General features: G+C 41.3%; 1 protein-coding gene across 1 annotated transcript in view; it reads right to left on the reverse strand.

Moving 5' to 3' along the window:
- VIPR1 (vasoactive intestinal peptide receptor 1) overlaps positions 1-21464 on the reverse strand; it is a gene marked incomplete at both ends in the record, with an annotated part of 87620 nt that overhangs the window by 2882 nt on the left and 63274 nt on the right. The window contains 5 exons of the mRNA XM_084283021.1: positions 260-389; positions 5130-5221; positions 8201-8270; positions 10696-10756; positions 12847-13000. Of these exons, the coding sequence (XP_084139147.1) occupies positions 260-389; positions 5130-5221; positions 8201-8270; positions 10696-10756; positions 12847-13000 (507 nt within the window). The remainder of the gene's footprint in view (positions 1-259; positions 390-5129; positions 5222-8200; positions 8271-10695; positions 10757-12846; positions 13001-21464) is intronic.

A 21464-nucleotide genomic window follows, 5' to 3' on the forward strand; every position in this document is an offset into this window, starting at 1 on the left:
AAAAACACCTAACAGGGGACTAGCTTATAAAGATATATTTTCTTTCCAACTGCCTAAAATGAGGAGAGAGAATCTCCTCCTGGAATTTCAGGAGGCAAAATATAACATTATCTTCCATCCCTGCTGAGCAGGAGTGAGGAGCTTTTTCCCCAAAGGCATAAGAACTGTATTGGGTACATCCAAGGAAAACCCAGCTCAGATGTTCGTATATTCCCGTGACGGATGTGGTGACTAACTGGTGGTCCAAAGGGTGACTTACCTGGAACGACCCAACCACGAGCTCAAAGACCAGCTTAACTTCCGTTTTGAAATTGTCAGGGAAGAAAGCAAACATGATGTAGTGAATGCCAAAGAGAGGGATCAGCAGCAAGGTGGACTTGGCCAGTCTCCTGTTGGAAAGACAAACATGAGTCATAAGGGGAGAGGGAAGAGGAGCTAAAGGGTAAGCTGATGAGAAATCCTGCAGCTGAGCCTTACGCAACCCTGAAACTTTAATTTGCTGCTGTACATATTTGCCGATTGCCAGGATCACGATGTTGTCGCCCGCATCACGAACGTTAAATGTCTTTGTTTGTTGTTAGGCGATGTGATACGGGCCATTGACCCTGAGGTCCTGGGAACATCCAGGTTTTCAACAGCAGCCTCGAGCGAGCAATGTCAGGATGTTGCCCTCACCTACTGGGCAGAAATGTCTGGGATATAGCAAAGCGAGGGAGCTGAGATTAGCTCCTCACAGCTTAACGTCCCTAAGATCCCCCTGACAACTTGGGCTGGGATGCGATGAAATGTGGAACCAGACCCTCAGCTGGGCATGGTTACTCTATGCCTGATCACACAAGCCAAGGACCATTATGGGCACATTTCCACACGCTTACTTTCCTTCTCATTAACAGATCTCAAAGAAATATACATCTTTGGCTGAAGCAGTGATCAGCCCTAGATCATTTCTCCTTGGCCTGCAGACTGCAGATGGCTGGTGATTTCAGATGTGGTGACAAATTAAAATGTGATATCTTTATTCCCAGTAACTTCAATGGAGGTATTTCTTTCTCCCCTCCTCTCTTCTTCCCCTCCCACCAGAGATCTTTTTTCATCTCTACAAGCTAAATCATCATCTAGCGCTGTCTTTGTTTGCTTAGGATTTCTGAAAATTACAGCTTCTGGGAGAGAAATGGTATGTTTAGCTCAGAATAATGACAGGCTATCGCACAATGAATGTCTCCAAAGGAGGGGGATGAGCAGTATTAGTGCTTAATGGCATCAGGCTGGGTAATCAGTGGTCTAATTAGGAAGAGATGATAATTTATTAAATCTAATCATTATTAGAATCTAGCTGACAAAAAAATAAATAAGGATTTAAGAAATTAAGAATTTAAGGTTGCTTAAGGTGGTTTTGGCTCCCTTGGTCACCTACATCCTCCAGCTTCCTCCTCTCCCAGAGACTTCTGGAGGAATTGAAGGTAAGGCTAAGATGCTGGAAATACTTGTTCTTCCATACACAAACCCTTCACCTCCCAGATCCCATAAGGCTCAATCCCCTCAGATCATCTTCATTTGTTTTCCATCTGTATAAGCCCACCGGGAAGGCTGCTGTGCCAGCTTTATGCAGATGATGTTCATCACTGTATCTCCCAGAAGACATTTCCAGCTTTCCCTGGGCCTGGCCCAAAGACAGTTTGATGTTAAAGCTCTGGTTGGAGGCTGTGGTTCTCCAAGGAAATCCTGCTGGCTGCAGCTCATTCCAGGCAACATCAGTGCCTGCAGGAAGCTGAGGAACTTTCCAGGAATATGCCTTTTTCTCACCCCATCCCACACTAGCAGGCACATCTCTGCTCATAGTTAAAACTGACATAGTTAAATATGAACATATCCCATGCTCAAAGTTAAAACTGGACTCAAAATCTGAGTTTTCGTTCATGTCTTGCTCTGCCAGAGGATGTCCTGTCCCCAGGAAAGCAAGGACTGTCACTATCATCAGTGACCATCAGAGTTCCATGTTACTTGCTGTAAGATGCAACTCCCTCCATTACCTACATTACTATGATCCACCCCTAATTACCCCCAGCTCCTGACAAATGAGAAAGCAAGTCATTTTCTGAGCAAATCTCATTTTTCTATCAACACTGGCTTTGCAGAGATCTCTCCTCTCCCATCTTTCAGGAACAAGTCAAGCTAAAGGAATCTGAAGTGATGCCACTTTCATCTACCCTATTTGTAGGGGAGCTGTTTACAGCCTCCAGTGGATTAGAAAATTTTGTCTTATAATTTCAGACAATGTTGAGGTCTCAGGTACAGCTTTTTTTTTTTTTTTTTTTTTTTTTTTGTTCCTCCTGGCTGAACTCTAGCAATGAGCAGTGCCTATATACCTGTACGCTTAGGAGCTCCCTCCTCCAGTTTGCACAGCAATTTAAACCAGTCTCTTGCTTCCAGCACTTAGCTTCCCCAAAATACCGTGTGATGTTTTGTCTCTTCTGTCATCTTCAAGGCAAGCTCCCTCTTGTCTGGCCTCATAATATTAAAAAGACCTCCCTGAAAACCACAACAAGGAAAACTGCTGTCCCTAGTCATGGTGTAATTTCTCCGATGAAGCTGACTGTGAAGGAGACAGAACTGCTTGAGAGGTTGTCTCAAGTTGGTTAATGTTACCTGCTGGAAGCCATGGCTTCTCAAAAAAATTAACTTTCACTCCTGGCACAGGTTACATGTCTTATACCTTTCCTTTCTGACAGATATACATGGTGACAGGTAATTTAGGAAAAACACGTTTCCACTAGCCTGCACCAAACCTACTCCTCCCAGTGGGAGTGGTAAGGGTGAACCAACATTTTAGTCATGTTCCTGAACGCATAATGGAAAGTTGCCCAGAAAACTTTGATGGTGATATTGATCTATGAACATGCACAGAATAGAAAGAGATGAATTTTGTTCAACCTTCCTTTTGCAGAAAACGAGATGTTTTCTTCTTCTATTTCCCTGAAATATTGCTGTCCTGTTCTTGCACAAGTCTCTGTCATTTGCAGAAAGCTGTTTTGGGAGACTTGTTTTCACAGTCTCTGATACATTAAAGCCTGGCTCAGTGTGTATGGCATTAATGAGTGAGTCAGTAGCATACCTGAATTTCCAGCCTGCAGCTAAAACCGAAACTGGTTGGAATTGAACAATACGATCAACATATCAACATGTTATTTTTCAAAAATAAACAATATAAAATAAACAAGAGAAGGAGGGAGAAATTCAAATGAGATATCCCTGATCTTGTTAGTTTAAAACATATTCATCCCAGATTTGGCAGGAGGAACCAGCACTTATCATTAACAACACTTTTTGGTAAGCTCTCTTGGGTCCTGCAGGCCAAACCCCCTGAAGCAAGCAGCAGCGTTTCAGATAATAGGGGTATGACATATAAAAGGACTGGAGATCACATGCTGGATGGCATTTATAAAAGGATCTGGACCCCAAATGTACCTAGCTGTCACTGTATAAAAGTACAAGTCTCCCGTAAGTCCTGTGTCCTAGATGCCAGGCGTAGGCAAGTATATCGTGTCCTACAGCATTTCATATGGACTGGACACCTATATGTGAGCAACTGCTTCATGCCCTAATGGAGCTGAGATGCTTTTCCAGGATGAGGAGGAAGGTGAGGAACTGAAGACATGAAGATCATTCATACTTCAGCAATTGGTTCCTGTCTGGCAGGCCAGTGAGGGGAAGTCTGAGTTACTTACTGCCATGTCATGCTAGGCTTGTTTACCAGGCAATGAGAGATTTACTGGCAGCTCACACTTCACTGGAAAATGTGTAGAAAAAAGCCCTGAACTCAAAGCTCAGCATGACCTGCTAGGTAATCTGGGCATAACCCTTCTGATGCTTGTTGGCAGCACTTCTACAGAGATGAATGGGAGCCAACTGCTCCAGGCTGCTGCATAGTGCTAGGACATATTTCAATATGCTGATTTAATCTATCTACCTGGCTAAAGCTGTTGTAGTCCTGAAGGCAGGATGATACAATGCCCAACTGGAAATACATAAAGAGACGTGATAGAAAGCAGGGGACCTGGTAATGTTGGCGTGTTATGATGATGGAAAAAGAAATAATTGGTTTTGGCAGCTGAAGGAAGAAGTTCAGGTGAAATACTGGAATTTCCTTTCATAAATCCGAGAATCTTTAGGAGATGAAATACATCATTTACCATCACTAGAGAGAAAGACTCAGTATTATGGTTGGTTGATATTTAAGAACCATACTGATATTAAGTCTTCCATCTTGCAGAAGGATGAACTGAGTTCATATTCTTCAACGTACATAGCTCCCTCCAAAGACAAAGATTTTATGAGCCATGACCAGGTAGACACTGTACTTTTTTCCTTTTCAGTTATTTTCTAGAAATCCTTCAATAAATATCCAGGATATTTAAAATGCTAAGCCAGGACAGTGGCAGGAGACAAAAATGAGGTAAGTCTGAACTTTTATTTTGTTTACTTTGAAGTCATAAGAAATCCATACATATAGACTGATTCTTAGTCTTAAAGTGCTGCACCTAAGACCAGTCTTGCACACAAAGGCAGATGCTGATCTCACTTGTTGTTCATTACAAAAAGTCCCATTAGGGTCAATTTTTATCCCTAGGATAAAAGTGCTACACTAAGCAAAACTTTTAAGACAATGTTAATTATCAACAGCGAAGAGAAATGGGTATATTAGGGATGGATTAATTCAATCTGGTTCAGGGGTCTTCCTTAAGATAGGGAAAATTTGCCACAGATTGTACTGAATGTATGAATTTTCTGGATCTTTCTTTGAAAAAAGTGTGCTGAGAGTAACTATTTCATTTTAAAAAGCACCTCTACTGTAGATTTTGCTACTTTTTGTTTTCCATCAGGATTTCTTGACCTTCTGAATCCAATATTGAATATACATTGAAAAAGGCCTTTTTGTTTCATGACCATTATTGTTGCTCTCGTGCCCAGCCATTTAGGCAAATGTCCCATTTCCTGATTTCTGATCATCTTTAGTCAATTAACAATTATGAGATTCTGGTGAGTAAAATGCAGACAGGTGCAGTACTTCAACTAAGACCCAAACAAGTTTTGCAAAATCATACAATACAATTGAAAAGTCTAGGACTTACGAATATTGGCTGGTTTCATTGTGCCCAACGTCTGGGGAATGCAACTTCTGGACTAAGATACGGATGATGCAAATGAAGAGGATGAAGTTCACCTGTTGGGCCGGGGAGAAAGGAAACAGAAAAAGAAGTAAGAATTATGCTCCTGCAGTATTATTCTCCAGTGAAAAGAGATGATCATTAAAGGGGATTCCTTTCACTGCAATATTTTTGCCATGGAGCAAGCCGTTGTTAACAAGCCATGAGCAGAGAACCCCACTCTAGGAGCACATAGTTAACCGACATAGGATGGCAGCCATCTTGGGCCTGACATCAGCCTGCTTGGGACTTTGTGTCATATATCCCAAGTATGATGATGTCAAACCCATAGAGCACAGCTATGCACGACGTCCTGCTGCGCGGGGGAGAGCCGACGACAGGGTGGGAAAAGAGCCTTGGGAGTTAGCGGAGCGACGGACGTCAAAGCCCTCAGGAGACGGTGACATGGGACCGGCTGCTGAGCATGTCAAAGACTGAGGCGGAAAGCCAAAGAAACCAAAACAAAACACAAAGCAGGATCCACTTAAGCAGGCCTCTTCTCAATGCTACTGGGCATTTCTTCTCTGGAGAGAAGTCAGAGACCTTGTATAGCAACGGACATACCTCACCAACACAGTGGTGGAAAACGTTATCTTCTACAAGGTTAGACCCCACAAATCCAGCTAATACCTAGCTTTTAGATGGTGCTTTTCACTTAAAAATCTCAGAATGCTCCATTAACATACTCAAACAATGCTAATCTTACTTTATAAACAAGGTGTAGAGCTAATAGATGGCAAGAGTTGAAGGAAGATCTACTTGCTTCTAAAGTCCTATCCCTTGAACCATGCTGTTTTTCATGCAACATATACAACAGAAAAAAAGTGATTGTGGATTTCTGTGGACTTAGTTCAGTTTTAGTTTGGCAAACAACCTCTTTCTTTATCCTTTCATGTTTAGTGAAGGCACATATAATTCTGATTTTTAGAGATTTAAAGGCTGGTAGGTGTTGTGTTAACCAGCCAATTTCATTTTCTGCAAAAAAACAAATTGTGACATTTCCCCTAGCAATTCCTACATTTATCTCAACAACAGGTGAATAAAGTAGATTAAAGTATCTCTCATTTAGACAATCACTCTTTTTTTAGAAGTTTATGAGTGATTGAAATTAATTGTATTTCTTTGTTATGATGCATTACTTAATGATTCTTTATCTACCCCATGCCATTTATTATAGTTTCTGTTCATATTTATTTGTTTATAAAATGGTTTGCATCTGACTTGATGGCAAGTAAAATTTATCAGTTCAAAACAGAATTACTTAGATCAATTACTCTAATGAACATTAATAGCACACAAGTTGCAGCACTGCAGGTAGGATTGGAACTGCTTCCCAGTTTCCTGTCATATATTAAATATTGACTGTGTTGGCTTGTTGTGGCTAAGAGTAAACATGGAGAAAGAAATAGGGCAGTTGTAAGCAGGTGGGGTGTGACTTAAAGGTTTAGTATGGCCTTAGCATTGCATGGTAGAAGATACAGCTGTCAGGCAACCGGAGAAGTTGTTCAGCATATTTTTCAACTTAGAATACAATTAAAGGCACTTGACCCCATTCCCAGTGCTTAATATCTTTAGGTTGGACAGATTTTTCTAACTTTTAACTTATACGTATGTATTTCTTCCTTCAGTTGAGGTCTATGCTTTATTTCAGTTGACATGCAGAAAATGTTGCATTCCTCCCTGCAGAAACCTGCTATTCATCAGATAGCTGTTATCATGGCCTTCCTTTGTGACAGATTTATATGATATCTGCAAAAGTAAAATCAGAAATTGCTGGGTAGATTTTGTTTGGTAATGAGGAAATGATTTACTGACAAAAAGAAAACATAGAATCATTGATCCTAGGAGAATAGGGTGTGTTTCTTTACCAAAAGGTTATCTTGGGGAAGGGAAAACACTATTTTATCTTTCTATGGTGACATAAATATTTTGAGACATGTCATTAAGTATTTTATTTCTTTTCAGTAAGGTGAATAGAGTAAAAAGTAATTATTCAAACTGCTTCAGTTTGGAATCTCTGTATGACAAATGCTACAGAAAAGGTCTCTGTGCAGTGCACGTAATATATGTGGAATAAGAAGAATGTAAGTCTAAGAAAAGATTTCAGTTTAAAAAGAGACACATTTAGTTTGATTTCTGTTGTACTCTTTTCCTTCCCTTCCCACACATTTTTCTTGATTTGAGAAAACTCAAAGCTAAGTTTAACTCAAGTTCATTTGATTTCAAGTTTTGGCTCGATACCTAACATAAGAAACACATAATATTCAACAAGGATGGAAGTACTCAGAGTTCCTTAGAAGTGTCATGGTTTCTGTGGTCAGAATTGATCATATCCAGAGAAGCAGGGAGTGATGCATTTTTGCTGATCTGTATGGAAATCAGCCAAGCTTCTCAAGAACTTTAAAAACACATAGCTGGAATCCAGCTTTGTATTGGATGCTATTACAAAAGGCAAATACCTGGAGGATTTCATCTATCTTCTTTCTAGCTAGGTAGAAATTTAGGGTAGGACTCATCCCATATTACTTTATAGTGTCGACACCTACAACTGAACAAGTCACCCTGGGTTCTGCATATGGTGAGCTCAGAGAACAAAAACATTAATGGCAAAATTCATCTGATCTCATTTAGACATACATTGATTCATTACACAAAATGAGTCTTTCTGGGTTTTTAAGCACGTTCCTTGATCTCCTCTGGCTGCAAATTCCCATGGCTACTGCACCAGAATGCCCAGAGCAACCAGATGAGATGGAGCTGGTCTGAGTTAAGTGAGCTCCACTTTGGATGCCCCAACACTCAAGCTCTTCCTGCAGTCAATGGTTAATGGCAAAGATGTTTATCCAAAAGGTGAGCTTCCTTATCCCAAGACAGATATTCAATATACATCACAGTGTCAGTGCCTTTCTTTGGATTTTTACAGAACACTTCTCAACACGTTTCCACCCCCCGACTTAGTATTAAAGATTTCTTTGCAGAATGTGCTGATACTTTACCAAAATAGACACCAAAATAGGAGCTTTAATGATCCACCAGAAGGGGGATTCTATTATTTCCTCCCAGCACCTAAAAAGAAAAAGAAAAAAAATCAGACTTAGAATGTCAGGAAAAGCAAACAAGCAGCTGTGTAACCTTCTCAGGTAATTTGTTTCCCTAAATGCTGAAGTTGGCTGTGACAGGTTATATGAAAAGCACTAAACCTGGCGTGCACGATCTGGGAAGGGCTGACAACTTCCTTTGTAGTGGCTTTGAGCACTGGTAGGTAGCATTTGCCCAGATATAATGCTGTGAGAACTTCACTCCTTGGTAATGGAATGGGCTGGAAGATGTTATGTTGGGGTGATAGTGGGGGAGGGCGGATATTTGCTTAATTTCGCCTGCACTGAGGTTTCCTCCAAGGAAGAGTTACCAAAATCACAGATTAGTAAGGCCTCTAATGCTATCCACGATCATGGATAGGGATTTCCTTAAGCACTGATTAGTCAGCACCATCAGGAAAAATAAAATAAAAATCCTCTTTTGAAAAAGATAACAGAAGGCATATGGTGGGATTTGTCTGACTAAATCTAGCTGGCTGCATCTGAGCTATGGATCTAGTCAGACATGTCCATAAGATCCAGGGTGCAATTTACCTCCTCCTGAATCAGAATGATCTGCAAACCACACCACTCACCTAGGTCATCTGGAACTGTATTTAAAGGCAACAAGGAAAAAACAAACTAGGAATAAATTAGAAATGACTAATGCAGCTAGGAACACATTTTTGTGCAGTCCTCAAAACAGTCAGGTGATTAAGGGAACATTTTCAGGAGAGCATTCATGAAAATTGGTCTGCATTCATGTTTGAAATAAATTGTTGGAACCCATTATAGACAGTTTTGGCTGGATTCAGCTCATCTAACTCAAAATGCTGACAGAGCGAGTAATGGTAGATGGAGAGACTCACATTTAGGGCACAGTTCCTGAGACCTATTTTAAGCATCACCTTTAGGTTGAGAAAAATTACTGAAGAACTACCGTCCATGGACCACACTGGCTAAATCTCTACTGGCTATTAAAGGAGGCTAGAGTGAATTGCTCAGATACAGATATTTATACTTAGTCAGGTGCACACTGCCCTTTCATTTAGAATTAAAGTGGCCCTAATTATGTCTAGTGCACTTCATTTTTAAAATAAATTCAGGCAGTCTGAATGAAGGTCACTTTACTTTGGAGTTAGAATATCTCAATAGAGGCTTAATGCTGTTTAACAAATCTTACATAATTAGGTTTTATTTAATCTAGGTTAATTTCTTGTAATTTTTCTCTGTAGGTCATTTTAATATAAAAATAAATAATCTATATTAGGTACTAAAATATCCTGTAAATTCACACTCTGTTTTACTTGGTGCAAAAATGTAGCACTTTAAAGCCTCCAGAAAATGCAAAGCAGTCTGTATTTTTATTAAAAATTGCTGGAGCTGAGTGGGAATATATAGTAAGAAGAATTGGTAGTCAGAGTGGTTAAATCCTTAGGTCTCTTTCTCATTTTAGAGGGTATTTATTAACACAGTAAATAAGGTCAGTTTTATGCATATAGAATGAAATCTTAAAAGAATTCAGTAGCCCTAAGGAAATGTGTTAGCATGACTATATATCAAAAAATGCAATGAGAAATCTGAGCTGCTTCTCTGACTGAAATAAGGACAAATCAGGACACATTTGGAGAGAGAGAATGCAAGGGAGAAAATGGAGTTAACCATATGCTGTAAATGCAAGATGCCAGTGTATGCACAGTGAGTACATAATGAGCACCTGATTCTGTAACTCTCCAGAGTGTTTTCTCATAAAAGCATTTCAAATTACTCTGGTTTGACTGCTTGAGTCAAAGCATGAGGGAGGGCTGCAAGATCAGATCCTGTTTACTTGCATGTCTCCTTGGGTAGCTCAAATATCTGTCTCATTTACTTATCTGTATTCTATCTATTTCATATATAAAGTATCAAAGGCAGTTGTTAAGTTAAAGAGGATGAAGAACAGATCCCAAGATTTGTCTGGAGAAAAAAAAAAAAAAAAGAAAAAAAAAAAGCAGAGATTTTAAAGCTGTTCTATGGGAGGAAAAAAGGTGTGTTTATTAAGTTTGTGCTGTGCTAGTGTATGTAGGGTCAGTTCTGCAGGATGTCAAGGGCTGCTCTAAGTGTGGGGCAGCTGCTAAACTTGTGCACCAAATGGGACCATTGGGGGCTGGCCACAAATTCTCTGCAAATATCCTCATCATCAGACCGGGAAACAAAGAGAGTAAGCCTAAATTCATGTAACTGTGTGTCTTCACGGAGGTCTGGGAGAATGTCCTGGTGTGTGGTGGCAGGGCAAAGAAAGCCTCTGCTCTGACTGCCTTTGGGGTTACAGAAGGATGTCTGGATTTCTACAACTTCAGGCATTTTATTGGCCTTCCTTGGAGATTAAGGAAGGAAGAATTATACAGAAAAGAGAATTGAGTCCACAGGCTTACCCAACGTTGAAAAAGTAAATCTTCACAATAGTCCAAGCAGTGATGAACACGGAGGGGGCACCTGGAGAGAGAAGAGATGATGCTACTGTCACAAATCATCGTTCACATTTTGAAGGCTGCTCTCCCCCACACTCCCTCTCTCCTGAGTGACTGATGTGATGCCTTCCCTTAACAGTGGGCAAATGTTTCATGCTATCCGTGCTCACGTGCCTAGCACACAACATTCTGCCTTTCTCTCCCACTGGCCAGGTGACTTTCCTGTAAATTGCTCCCTACCTGATTTATCATCCCACTGTAAAGCCAAACACAATCAAATAAATAAACAAAAGCAACAAAAATGGTGATGGTGAAACACAAGGAGCACGAATCATTTTAGACTTCCAGTGTGGACACCAGTAACTAAGCCAGTCACCACATTAGCATCAGTGGAGAGAAACATGCAGTTTTAAGACAGAGACCTTCTGAGATACTTTAGATGTTTCCTTTAGGGCAAGGAGTATTACCTTGGACTCCCTGACTGTGTTGCCTGAATCTCCATTATCAAGGGAGCCTGCACTGACAAGTTCACATGGTAATGACAGCAGCTGGCCATATGAACCTGCCTTCTCTCCTCACTCCATAATCTTCTCCCTGACTAAGGTGGTCCTGTTCCATTCTTGCGGTCCCTCTTTCCTCTTTGATTAAATTTAGATTGGAAATATGCCAGGAAGGAACATCTCTGTTTTGTGTTAGTCACAGTATTGTACATTGTGTATTACTAGTGATTTCCAAATGCAAACAGAACTGCAATGAGTGTGTCCAAATCATTAATTCTTGCATGATCCATTTCAGACACATCACTGATGCTCTTGCAAATGATGGATGACTGAAAGGCCAAAAATCCTTCAAGCACCTGTCATTTCCTTGAATTCCCCTTCCTTACCCTAGCAACCTCTGAACACATTAGCAATGCAAGACATTTCCTTTAAAATCATACATTTTTCCTTAAAATCTTTCAGCTGTACTGTTCCAAAAGGAAGAGTATCTATGTGCAAGGCAGGTTTAAAGAAGGTCTAACCTGATTAACTGCATCCGAAACAAGGCCTGCTAACATCACCTCTTCTTATGCTTATAGTGTGGAGATTCGTCTCCCTTCTGCAGTGTGTACCCAAGCGTAACTCCTGTCACTTTCAATGGAAGTTACTCTATGGCTAACTGCTCAAATCCTGAGTCCAGGCATACCCCCGTAGATGACAGAAATGATTTTTTTTTCATTTCTTTTCAAGATTACTCCCTGCTCTAATTATTTTCCAGTTTCAGCTATTGAGAACATGGAATAGAAAGCCGTTTTTGCTTTATACATAAAACTTCATCTAAGTGGCTTATAATGGAAAAGAGATCTGTTTCCTCTTCAGAGAATGGAGTTGATCTAGTAAGATTAATTTGTGCAAGTTTGCAGTTCAACTCTGGGCAACTTTGTAAGGAGTTTCATTTTGCCTTCCTCAGCATATTTTATTTTATTTTATTTTATTTTATTTTATTTTATTTTATTTTATTTTATTTTATTTTATTTTATTTTATTTTATTTTATTTTATTTTATTTTATTTTATTTTATTTTATTTTATTTGTTTTTGTGTGTGAGACTGGATTCACATTAAAGCTGGAGAAATGCTGAATGCAGTGAGCAGAAGGTTATCAGCTTTAGCACACAGGTGATGGAATCTCAGGATAGCTACCTAGCCTGAATTCATTAAGACAAGGAGAGCAAGGGACTGCAGTCAGGTTCAGTCCAGGAGTCCTGCTTAGTTGAGACCCCCCTTTACAATCTGAGGTCAATGCATGTTACAGCCTTGGGACCCCAGCCAGGATCAAGTGGGAACAACTCACTATAAAGGTGATGAGGAGTCAACAGTCGTGTAAGTTACTGGGGTGGCCAAGTCTCAATGAACCTAGCACAAACTGAGCTCTGAAATACCTTTGAAGATTTAGGCTAATACTGTTAAACTCCTCTAGTCACTCAATCTTGCTCCTGGTTGTACTGAATTCTAGCCTGCAATGTAACATATGGGACGTCTCTGTCCCCCATGAACCTCCAAGTCTGGGGATTAAAATGCTGTTAAAAATGCCTGCCCAGATCACCTCCTGGAATTCAGGTTTGAGAAGATGCGTACCCCAGCCAATCAAGATGTACCACCAGAAGTACTTCCTCTCCGAAAAGAAGGAGATGACCAGCAGGGTGTGAAGGTATAGCCCTTCCACCAGGAGCCAGAAGAAGTTGGCCATGACACAGTATTGGAAGAAAACCATCATGGCTTTGCAGCCTACCTGGAAGAGAAGAAAAAAAATGAGTGGTGAGCTGCAGCATGTTTCCATAGCAAAAAACACCAAATTAGCAGTAGACATCTGTATAGGGAGCACATCCTCCAGTGAGCCAGCATCTCTGGGCACTGTTTGACTGTGTGAGCCTGGAGATAGAAGCACTCAAGCCTGGTAACCTTGTTAAGCTGTGACCATGATCCCTACCAGCATGGTGCTTCTCTCTGTAGGGTTTGGGTCTGGGGAGCTGGCTTAGTGGCAGAGTGGACACTGGAAGGTCTTGCCCTGATGTGCAGTTACCAGCCCCTCTGCTGGGCTGGGGAGGGCTTGTGGAGTCGAGCTGTGAGGCAAATCATTGCCCTAGTTCAGAAGAACCCTCCGAAAAGGTGTTACTTTGAACGGAGACCAACCCAGGGACTGGTTTATGGTGCAGCCTACAAACTCTTGATTCTGTGCAATGGAGGTGATCTGCACTGGAGAGGATTTTTTTTTTTTTTATGCTGCTTTTGCCACCAGAGTCAGTGTCCTGATGAACAACATCTTGAGTGACTTTGGCATCATGGTCCCCCCACCATTTTCAGTGGGACTGCTTGCTTAACTGCCTCCCTGAACCCAAAGAAGCAAAGGCTCTGAGTTGAACAAACTGACTGCCCAGGATAAAAATAATAAAAACAGCAACAAAAATAAACGAATTTGCCCTTGAAAGCAAAGTCCAATTATAATCACTCTGTGGCCTGGAAGATATTGCAAAAAACGAAGGGGTCTGAGACAGGGGTTTGAAGAAAGTCAAGTCTACAAAGAGCTGTGAATGCTCAGTAAAGAAAAGATCTGTGACACATCTTTTTTAAATAAATAAAAGGATAAGGAGACAAAAGAGGGTAAACACTAATGAGCATGGACAGATTTGATTGCATTGGAAGGGGAGAGTTGAAAAGGGAAAGAGGATTATTTTTCTTCGGAAAATGAATAATTAAACGCTGCAACTTGCTGCGAAGATTTCACTGCAGCACAGAAGTAGAATGATTTACAGGCAGTGGGAACAGTCAGCTTACAAATGAAAAAAAAAAAAAAACAGTGAATGGGAAATTTCTGTCTGGCACTCAGGGTGAAAACTGCTGCAAAACACCTGAAGGCAGAAGTCAGATGTCCCAAGAGGTATGGGAGCCCTGGCCATTGCCCCAGCACCTCATGGATGCAGGTCCACAGCTGGGTCCTTATTCCCTACAGATTTACAGAGAAGCATTGGTTGCATCATTACACATATCCATGTTGTCTAAACATCCTTGAGATGCTGATTCAGCTGGCTTCAGTGAGTCTGCTTGGGTTATGCCCTGCTCTTGTTGGGATGAGGGCATGAGGACCAGGCTCACAGCACTCCCTGGTTAGCAGCCTGCCCTTGGTGCTCTGCGTGTGCACGATGGAGAATTTAGAGTAGTAATTGATTTGCACCAGTGACAAGCTCATACATCCTCCTGCTCACCTCTCCTGCTGAAAACAGTTGCTATGAAACCCACCAGTTAAAAAAGAAGTGTAGAAAGTGTTTTCTCGGTGCAACATGTTTTGGAGAAAGACTTTTCCCCGCTGATCACTCAAAATTAATTCAACCCTCTCCTAGCATCCACCAGTATGTCACGCTGGGGGTTCCTCATGGGCTCCTGCTAATCAATTTATATGCACTTCAGCTCCCCTCTGTGAGGCAGATGGCATAAACAGAGACTTGCTGCAGGGTGGCAATGGGGGAAGGTGGAGGCAGAGCAGGCACTTCACTCGCAGGCAGTGAAGGTGACATGGAGCTGAGCTGACAAGGGCTCAGGATGTGGCATCCTCCCCCCTGTGGCATCCCTGTGCTCTTCGTTTCTCCCTGCCTCTGTGTGCATATGGCTGTGTGACACTGACACACCTCATTTCTTTTGCCTGAAGCCTTGGTGTGTCTGCAGCCAGCGGGGATTTGCTGGTGTGAGTGTGCTCAGCAGTGTTTGGCCCTAATTCAGCAGCTTGCAGGTGAGATGTGAGGTTTAAGGGAGCAAACTTCATGCATCTCAACCGCACGCTCCTCAAATATGAATTTGCTTTGGGGAATGAATTTTTGGGGGAATCCTTTCTGGATGATCGTGTTGGAGCTACAGCAGAGTCCTGTGACTGGAGCATGCCACAAGGGGCTGGGATGGTCTACAGAATCGGGAAAAACACCTCACAAAAAATGTGTGTGATTTTTTGTGTAAGAAAGGCTTTCTGACAGAAATCCCCAACTTGAGTTTCCAGAACTACTGCTGTCACAGAGAGGAAACTGCACTGAAATCTGGTTGCGGCAGCATTCGCCCCATGTAAGGGTGCCCAGACCCATCATCTCTTCCCCCATGAGCAATGGCAGCTAGTTTTGTGGTAGTCTCTGGCTTTCACCTCTTTCCCTAACACAGCACTGGTGCCTTGTTACAGCCTCGAGGCAAATTACAAACATGGGCAACAGCTGTTTTTTCTCAACTCCTTTCCTAAGGGGGCTGTAGCTTTGCAATTCTCTGATCTGTGTTGGGAGATATTGGGCTATTTGAGCAGTTGCTACTACACCAGGCATTTTTTGCTTTACCTGGAGAAAAGATATTTTTATGCATCAATGCGAGCACATGGCAATAATGTTTTGCAGCCTGGAATCCCCTGTGACACAGGATTGTCCTGCCCCGGAACAGTTTTGGATGCACTGGCGTGGACCAAGCTCATCTGGCTGCCTACAGTGAAGCTCTATCACTAAGTCATGGTACTCATGATACTTATGGTACTTCCTTGCTGCCTGGGTTTCTTGCTACCTTTACCTAATGGGTACGATTAAACCAGACCATCTATTTCGCAGAGAGATGCAGTTTCACTGTTGACTGCAGTGTTGCTCTTCCCTTGAATCCTCCTTGACAGCCAGCTCTGTGACACATTCAGAAATCAGTCCTTCCTGGCTTTTGAGAGACCTCTTCATTATTACATGCAGCACTTGGTAATGGGTCTCTGCCTTTCTCATCAGCTGTATTCAGCCTCAGAATGGCTGTTACAATGCTGGGAAACAAAATCCGTGTTTACCTAAGAGGCTTTACCCTTTAGATGACAGGCACTAGGCAGACATGAGCTATAACATCTCATAGATGATTTTTTTCATTAAAGATCAGACCTCACAACATGTCAGTGTTGAAAGACCAATACAGGTTATGTTTAGAAAAGGCATTTCAGCAGGAAAAGCAGCATTACAACACTTTTTTTTTTTTTTCTTCTATTTTTCCTTCCACTACCTCACTTGAAAAAACCTATTTCCCTGTCTTTCTCCAGGCAGCTTGTCCTGCTTGTGTCCATTCAAGATGTTGCAGTGAGATGATCTTCCCTGGCTTTGCTGGTGTGATATCTACCCAAGTGGCTCCTCTCTGCTTTCCTTCTTTGGGACTGCATTAGACATGAGATATTTGCTTTTCCCATGAAGGTCCCCTTCCTTTCCACATGTGCTACTAGTCACTATCTGTAGAGACTGATTCTGCCTCCAGCTAAGGAGAGATGGAAACCTCTTAACCCCAGACAAGCACATTTGTGCTTCTCTTTAAATTCATCATAGACAATAAGAAAATTTCATCTTAATTATTACAGAAGTTTACTTAAGGATGAGATGAGGCATGCCTTAGAGCTACTGCATGGGCCTCCCTTGCTTTATTGCGGCCAACCATCTATGTTGGACTCTTTAACTGAGGACTATCTGAAAAAGAGAAACTTTGCAATATTTGGCTGCTTATCAGTAAGCTGCTTATGACATCGTAGGCACTGTCACATATTTTGTTGGGCTTCCAGCTGCTGCTCCAGAAGGATGGAGAACTACAGGCTCTGTATCACTTTCCTGTGTGCTGTGTGATGGGACAGTGATATTATTTGGATATTCACAGGTATTCTAAAGGGTATGAGATTTCCATTGTCAGATGGCAGATGTCTGCCCATTATGGAGAATCCTTAAAGGTGCTGAGCTAGCAAGTAATGGAAAAATCTTATTTATTGCAGTGCTGAATGTCCTGAAGTATACTAGAAAGAAAGGCTAGTCTCCTCAAATTTAAACACATCTTTGGTCACACCTTTTTCTATTATTATTATTATTATTATTATTATTATTATTATTATTATTATTATTATTGTTATTATTATTATTATTATTATTATTATTTCTGTTACGAACACATCATTTTCTATTATTTTTCATGTTAGTTGTGCAAAACACATGCAAAATGCTGTCTTGCTGATCATGGAGTGTTTAGCATTTAGCTCATATATGGGTGTGAATGTCTGCTTTCTGGATAGGAAACAGGCTCATGGCTTTCAAAGCAATGAGTCCATGTCATGCTGGGCATTTATTGCCCTCCTAGACAGAGCTGCTCTGAGATAGCACTGATTTAGACATGGAGAAGTGTAATGGTCTAAAAGCTAAAAAAAGAATAGAAAAAGTAGAAGACATTGCATTTGCTTTGAAAGAGAACATGTTACAGTCATTTTAAGGAAAATATTTAATGGGCTTTTGATACTTAGGGATGTAGCCTGTCCTTCCAAAAAGGAAGGGGTGAGGAGAGATGAAGCACATGAGTGTTTAGACTGCTGGTGTGACTCAAATAAATATATTTAGTTGAGAAGCTGGGCAAAAATTTTAGGATGTCAATAGTGGGTCAAATTCAAAGCTTACTGTAATGATGGTAAAACATCAGAGTTACTCACAGCCAGAACAGAGTTCATGTGCTACAGTAACTGCAAAAACCACAGCCCACTTTGTCAAGTCACAGGAAAAAAACACTCAAGACACAACCAGGCTTTCTGAGAGAGGGGTAAAGAGAAAGGGCATAAGGGTGGAAAAAACAAGGCAGAGCAATGACCACAGGCTACCAGGCTCTGTACTACACCTAGCAGCTTTTTGCTTTAATGTTAGCCCTGAGACAAAAAAAAAAAAAAAACACAAAACTTTTTTGTTGCAAAACTGATGTAATGACTAGCTGACCTACCTAGAGAAATGCAGTCCAGATAAAGGGGGCAGTGATTAACACGGATCTGAACCTGTTGCATTAAATACACAGATATCCTACTCACCAGACATAATAACTCTGCTCAGGGTATCTCTGATCATTATTAACTGCTAAGCACTGGCAGTCTTGACCAGCTGGTCAAGATTTCTGTAGCTCAGTACAAGTAGCTTAGTTGGACAGGAGTTAATCTGAGGTGGATGAGGTTTTGAAGGAGGTGTACACACAACATACACATATGCATGCAGCAGCCTCCCGTGAATGCAACAAAACTTTACAAAACAATAAGTCAGGTAACTAAAGATACGCTGCTGTGCACCAGAGATCATCACTGCACAAGCACAAGTCTCTCTTGGCTTCTGTTCTAGGGATATGGTGTGCTACAGGTTTAGGATTGAGGTTAGAGAAAGATCTAAATCCAATCAAGTGCAAAGGTGCACCACAATGATTGATCATTCTCCTACCCCACACGCTACAGATGGCCTGGGGTGATGTAAATGGTCTGCCTGAGTCTCATCACCCCAGGCACTGGCCTCCCCATCAGGAGACCTGACCTGACCTCCCCATGGTCATGCATGTATGACCATGTCCCTGCATGGATGTGACCCCTGTGCATCCCCTGTGTCCATGCACCTTCAAACTCTGCATCCTGATGCAGTGTGGAAGACAGCTTGAGGGGTTTGTGGCAGGGCACCAAGATATATTTAAGTCACCTTAAAGATATATTTAAGTCACCATATGCAATCCTGGGCAATGCCGCAGCTCCCGGCATTATTTATGAAGTTGGAACATTGCCTTCAGCCCAGTCCCTAGTGCCTCTGGCAAAAGTATGGGCTCAGATTGATTGCAATTAATCATGAAATGTGGAGGCCTCTAAATCTCCTTTAAGGTACTTGGGTCCTTTTACCTGGGCTACCACCACTGAAGCAGAATTAAGAGATTTATACAGAGATTTCTGCTGGTCTCTTCAACAGGAGACAGATGAAAACTCATTTTCTCAGTGATAGATTTATCCAGCACTTTTCTTTTATGTTGCCCAGAAGACATGACCTCTCCGAAAGGCTAGTTGTTGAATGACTCATGCTGAATTTGCCCACAGCAACAGCTGCTCTTCTCCCCAGTCTGGTCAAGGAGGCTTCCTCGATGTTATTTAAAAACTTTTTATAGATCCCAATTGTGATCCTGTTTCAAAGGTATGGCTGAAAAATGGCGTAGCACAGAGCAACACCACCTGCTTTGTTGATGCGGAATTTTGGGTCTCCAGGTACAGGAATGGCCTTGCCCTACATCTCCATAACTACAGTGCCATTTTAGTCTTAATCATAACTAAACGCAGGAGTCTTGAACTGATTCCTGCCCCATATGCCCAAATCAGACTGAATCCCATCCCAGCTCTTCTGTTGAGATGTCCACCTCAGCTAAGGCAACATGTAATTTGTAACAAAGATGTAATAACCACATAGTTGCTCTGCTTGTTTGATTGTACAATATGATTAGTACCTCATCTCACTATCATCTGGACACTGGAATTCATACAGCTATCCAATTACCAATTGTTTTACAACCTAAATATTGTGTGCCACTATCTGTTGCTCTGCATGGCCCACTAAATTCTGTGCATGTTACACGGAAATGGCAGGATAGACTTAGTTTCCAAATACATGCTTTTGTTTTTCACAGGGTACTTCTCTCTGCTTTAAATTTTCCTTTTATGAGGTTGGTTACTTTTCAAGACAAAAATATGCTGATAGGAATAGATACACTTTACAGGTCTAGGTATTACTGCCTCTGTTAAGAAAGGAAAGGTGAAGGTGATGTTCAGTGAGCTTTTCATCTAGGAAGGTGGTTATTCCATAGTGACTTGATCCTGGCTTAGACCTCTCATGAGGATTTGGCAAAGATGCAATGTTGTATCTTTAAAGCCTACACCTATTTCTTGTCTCATTTCCATGTGTAAGGCTACTGGCTTTTATATATTATCTTTTCACTACTTAGTTGGCTTTGACAGAAAAATGGAAGAGCATGCCTCATCCAAGGTCCTAAAGGAGGAACCACAGTAGAGAAGACATTTCCAGAAGTTGATTTGGCAAACTGAAAATGTGAATACCAATTGTTATCTCAGCCTTCTGCTGCTGTGTCTAGTCTTCTTCAGAGACAATTAGGGTGATGGTTTGACCCTACAGAGGCCAATGGCAAAGCCCCTGCTGACTTCAACAGGGCTTTATGCTGGAGGCCTAATTTACAGAAATTCTGCATGACGTCAATGGGAATTGTTGACAGAAATAAAACAGCTTCTTACTGGGTGATTCTGTTTCTCCGAAAATGAGCACCTAGGTCAAGCCAATTTGCTTAGCCACAAAAAATAAAAGGAAAAGAAATTGCTAACTTACCCCTGGCACGCTCCTGCTTTTGTGTAACAACAGAAAAATAAAACAAATTAAAAACACAAACAAACAAGACAGGCTGGCACAAAGCCGCTGCTTATTTCTTCCCTCACTTTAATTGCAGCTGCAGACTAAAATCAAACAGGTAATCAAATAAAAAAAGACCCGCAATGTTTGTGTTCTACCACGAAAGGGAAGCAAGATCTATTCAAAGAAGACTTCTAAGCCACTTGGGTGTATTTCACTCCTTTCTTCCTCCCCTGTTATGGAGTATGACAAGCAAGCAATCTTAAATGCTAAATTGCTACGTTAGTGGGTGGCTCTGCAAGCTTTCGTGGGAAATGCATGGAAATTTTGGGTGTTGAGTCCTAGCACTGTCTATGTGTAAAGAAGTTTGATGAAGGAAATTCTTAAAATGTCATCTTGATAGAGATGATGTGGCTTCTGATTGGAGCTTGTAACCTTTAGTTTGTGAGGACCTAAACTGTCAAGTTTAAAGCCTTGGTTAAAGCAAATTTTCATCTTTCAGGAATTAAAATAAAGAAAAAAATGTCTTTAGAGACCTTCATTAGAATAATAATTTTACATCTTGATAACAGATTCTTCAGCTCTTGCTGCCCTAGCAGCTTCAATTGTAAGTCATCCCTATGCAATGTACAGCAGACAGATCAACGTATCTGAATTCAGAGAGGGCTCATGATAACCATCTATCTCAGACACAGGAATAGTAGACCTCAAACACGGATTTTCCCTGTTAACATGCTGCTTTGCAACACCGGTGCCCCAGAAACATTATGTGGGAGTGCTCTTAAGCCTTAGCAATAGCAAATTAATTCAATTTATCTTAACCTTCTTTCCTCTAGGTCACAATGCATTACATTTTCATGCACCCATCTTTGCCTAAGAGTACACACTGGAATACTTACCGAATGTCAGTTGTCACAGGGCAATTTATTAAGCCATTATAACCTGGATTTGTATGTAAGCTTGTTGATTTGTCACTGCCTTCACAAAACAGAAATGCTATTTCTAGACTGATGAGCTGTGCCACACAGCAATATGCGTGCACAC

This window comes from Netta rufina (assembly GCF_964035555.1).
Source record: "Netta rufina genome assembly, chromosome: 2".
NCBI lineage: Eukaryota > Metazoa > Chordata > Aves > Anseriformes > Anatidae > Netta > Netta rufina.